The sequence below is a fragment of the Pteropus vampyrus genome, unplaced genomic scaffold (assembly GCF_000151845.1).
Source record: "Pteropus vampyrus isolate Shadow unplaced genomic scaffold, Pvam_2.0 Scaffold605, whole genome shotgun sequence".
NCBI classification, from domain to species: domain Eukaryota; kingdom Metazoa; phylum Chordata; class Mammalia; order Chiroptera; family Pteropodidae; genus Pteropus; species Pteropus vampyrus.
In genome coordinates, this window is record NW_011889386.1 from 212,195 (window position 1) to 215,497 (window position 3,303).

General features: G+C 48.8%; 1 protein-coding gene across 1 annotated transcript in view; it reads left to right on the forward strand.

Moving 5' to 3' along the window:
* Positions 1 to 3,303, forward strand: part of ANOS1 (anosmin 1) — a 143,771-nt gene that overhangs the window by 138,308 nt on the left and 2,160 nt on the right. The window contains exons 10-12 of the mRNA XM_011384651.1: positions 493 to 587; positions 2,562 to 2,733; positions 3,189 to 3,303. Coding sequence (XP_011382953.1) covers positions 493 to 587; positions 2,562 to 2,733; positions 3,189 to 3,303 — 382 coding nt within the window. The remainder of the gene's footprint in view (positions 1 to 492; positions 588 to 2,561; positions 2,734 to 3,188) is intronic.

Here is a 3,303-nt window from a genome sequence, read left to right on the forward strand (position 1 = left end):
GAGAGAAAACATTTGTACTTCTGCTTGGAGGAGACGTGCCTTATGCCTTGTAGGTGTTCATGATTCTTACTTGAGTTGTACAAAACCAGGAAGTTCTGTCTTAGCAAAGCATTTTTACAAATACAGAGAGAACGAGGCATTATTTCACGGGAAGATATCATTCAACTAACATTTATTGAGCACCTACTATGTGCCATGTGGGTCATTTGGCCGTGACTTCACCGATGACCTTTTCTACCTCGTGCTCACATTTCAGCACAGTTTTCCTGGGGCAGCGTACTGCATCCCCCACCCCCCGACTTTATTCTTTGGAGGGAGACAGTAAGCAGGATTTTGCGAGGCGCACGTGGCTCCTCGGGTTCCCGTGCGCGTTCCTGGGTGACCCCCATGACTTATTTTTGCTCCTTCCCATTCTCTCCCGTTCGAAGAGCCCTGGTCTATGCAGATGGCGATGTCCACACTGTGACTTCTGTGTGTGTTTCCACCCTGCAGACCCCAGCGTCAGCTGCTACCACGTGCACTGGTCTCCAGAACTGTGCGCCCACAACGAGACCGCCAGGCCGGAGGCGTCGTCCTCCACGACCCAGGTGAGTCGATGAGCGCCCTTGACCCCGAAGGCGACCGGCACTCACTCCGCCCGTCTGTGTGTGGCATCGGCCTGCAGCACGGGCGCAGCGTGCGTCCCCTGCATCCCTCACGGTTACAGATCCGCGTCTGAGTAGCTGTCACCCGTTCACAAGATGACATCGAGAGCGGCCACGCATGGCCGGTCCCCAAACGTGGGGATTATTCTGACACCGATGCTCAGGATCTCCCGGACCAGAGGGACACGCTCCAGGGGCGCTGTGTGTTTCCTTTGAAAAGGGCAAAAACTTTGAATTATTTTCTGATTTTTCACTTGGCAGCACCGTCGCAAGGCATTATTTCCGACTGTGCAGTGAATTTCTGTACGTTCCTGCGTGTCTTGCTTTGCCGTGTCCCTAACTGCCACCGACTCATCCAGCTAACGAAAGATCTGAGCTGCCCCCCCCTCTACGCCACACACTGACCTTCTGTCTTTGAACTTTCAGAGAACAGTAAACTCCAGGGGAATAGGAGCTCTGTCCGTACTCCTTAATATGTTATTCCAAATATCTGCGATGACTGCCTGAGTTATAGAGCAGAATCAGCAAACCAAGAGGAAATGTTTAAGATGGCGTCAAATAAGCACGATGTCGATGACAGCGGTTTATATGTAATAATGCACCACGACGGTCCAAAATATCTAAAAGCACGGCCCCAAATGACAGCGTATTGATACATGACCTGTAACTAGAACATTTTTCTTTTGAGTATTTTCTAAAGCAACAAGGGCAGTATTTTTCAAATCACATGGAATCACATAAGTTTAAGATGGTAAGATAAAACGAGTCATTGGTTTTGCAGAAATAGTTTTTTTTTTGTTTTGTTTTTTTGTTGTTTTTTTTTACTGGATTTGACTTTTTCTACCAGAGGCGTTCCTTTCGTTCACCTGTAAGCTCTTCCCAACGTGTATGGCGTTCTGTAAAAGTAAAAAAACTGATATTCGAAAAAGGGAAATGTATTTGCTGAGCAGAGGACGAAGCAGAAGCAGGATGTATGAAATGTTTTGTGGGCTTGTCCTCCTTCCGCGTGCCTTTGGATTCACAGAGAATCGGGCTTATTTTCAGGCGGCTGGACCTCGAAGTGTATCATCTTGCGTCCATGTCACTCTTTGTATTAACCGTGCCCTGTGTCTGCCTTTGCTTGTCCCTTCTAGATAAAGGGCCAGCCCCTCCCCTTTGCCCATTCTCACATTTCCCCAAAGGGACCCAGACAAAGGTCCCCCCTTTGTCTTTGGTAAGCACGCATGGACCCCTGGGAACTATGAGCTAGAACGGAAAAGCACCACAGACAGACATGAAAGAAACGTAGTTATAACAAACGTGTTATAACTGTCATCTTTCTATGTTGCTGTAAAGTTATATTCTAAGCCTCTTAATCCTTGGCGGTTTAGCCTGTTTTTCGTATTTCTATTTGGTCACAGTAGTGTGGCAGGAAGCAATAACTGCACTTCAAAACGGGGGGCGGGGGGTGGATGACAGCTCTAAAGGAATATACTAATTTCGTTTTCAAGAAGAACTTACATATAAACTAAGCCCGTATCCCAGAGAAGCCCCAGCCAGCTTTTTTTTTTTTTCCTATTGAAAATAATTAGATTTGTATTTACGGCTTGACATAGCCGCCTGCACCGCCGCCAGCTCCCAAATGCTGGCCGCGGAGGGTGCAGTCGGCCGCCTTGATGCGGAATTGCGAGGGTCCTGTGTAAGTCTGGAGGACGTGTCTCGTGCCGCTGTTGTAATCCATCAAAGCGTGGACACTGCTGTCTCCTTTGTCCTTGTTTCAAAAGACATTTTACACCCACTCCATCCATGTCCAGGAAAATCGTCTTATTATGATTGAATTATTATTATGGAATTTGATTTCATCTCCTGCCAGTTTTTTTTTTTTTTCTCCAATCCTTCATGAGATTTATTGCTAGCGTGTTTTCTCTCTTGCTCCAGGAAAATTATATAATTCTTCAAGATCTGTCATTTTCCTGCAAATATAAGGTGACCGTCCAACCAAGCCGGCCGAAGGGCCGCTTGAAGGCAGAAAGCGTTTTCTTTACGACTCCAGCGTGCTCTGCTCTCAAGGGAAAAAGCCACAAGCTCATGAGCTGCCTCGAGGGAGCAGGTACGCCTCATCTCAAGTCCCAAGTGCCCCTCTGGGAAATTCGCGGCTGTATCCACATGTCCAAACCTTATTCCAGTAACTTCTAATAACTCTCCCGATTACCCGCATGTCTACCCTTGTCACTGCGGCCATTTCTGTCCTCTGAGAAACGGCATGTCCTGCCAGATTGCAGAATCCCTTTCCCTTTATCCATCCCAAAGCCGGATGCTATAGATAACCCCCAAAGGGTCAGAAGCACTTAGCACAGAGTGGCCTCGGTGAGGGTCCCAGTCGCACACTCTCCCTACGTGTCAGAGAGGTGACCATCCGCAACCGGGCTTGAAGACCGCGGTGACATGGCTTCTACGTCCCTCCCACTGGGAGGCCACCCCCTCTCCCAGGCTGGTTCTAAGTCCGCTCGCCATCTCGCTCTGTCCGGTAGCCTAACCCTGGGTTCCATCTTCGAATGACGACAGGTCACGTCCTTTCCAAAGTGCTGGCCAAGCCGGAGAACCTGTCTGCTTCGTTCGTCATCCAGCATGTCAACATCACAGGCCACTTCTCGTGGACGATGGCCAAGGCCAACCTCCA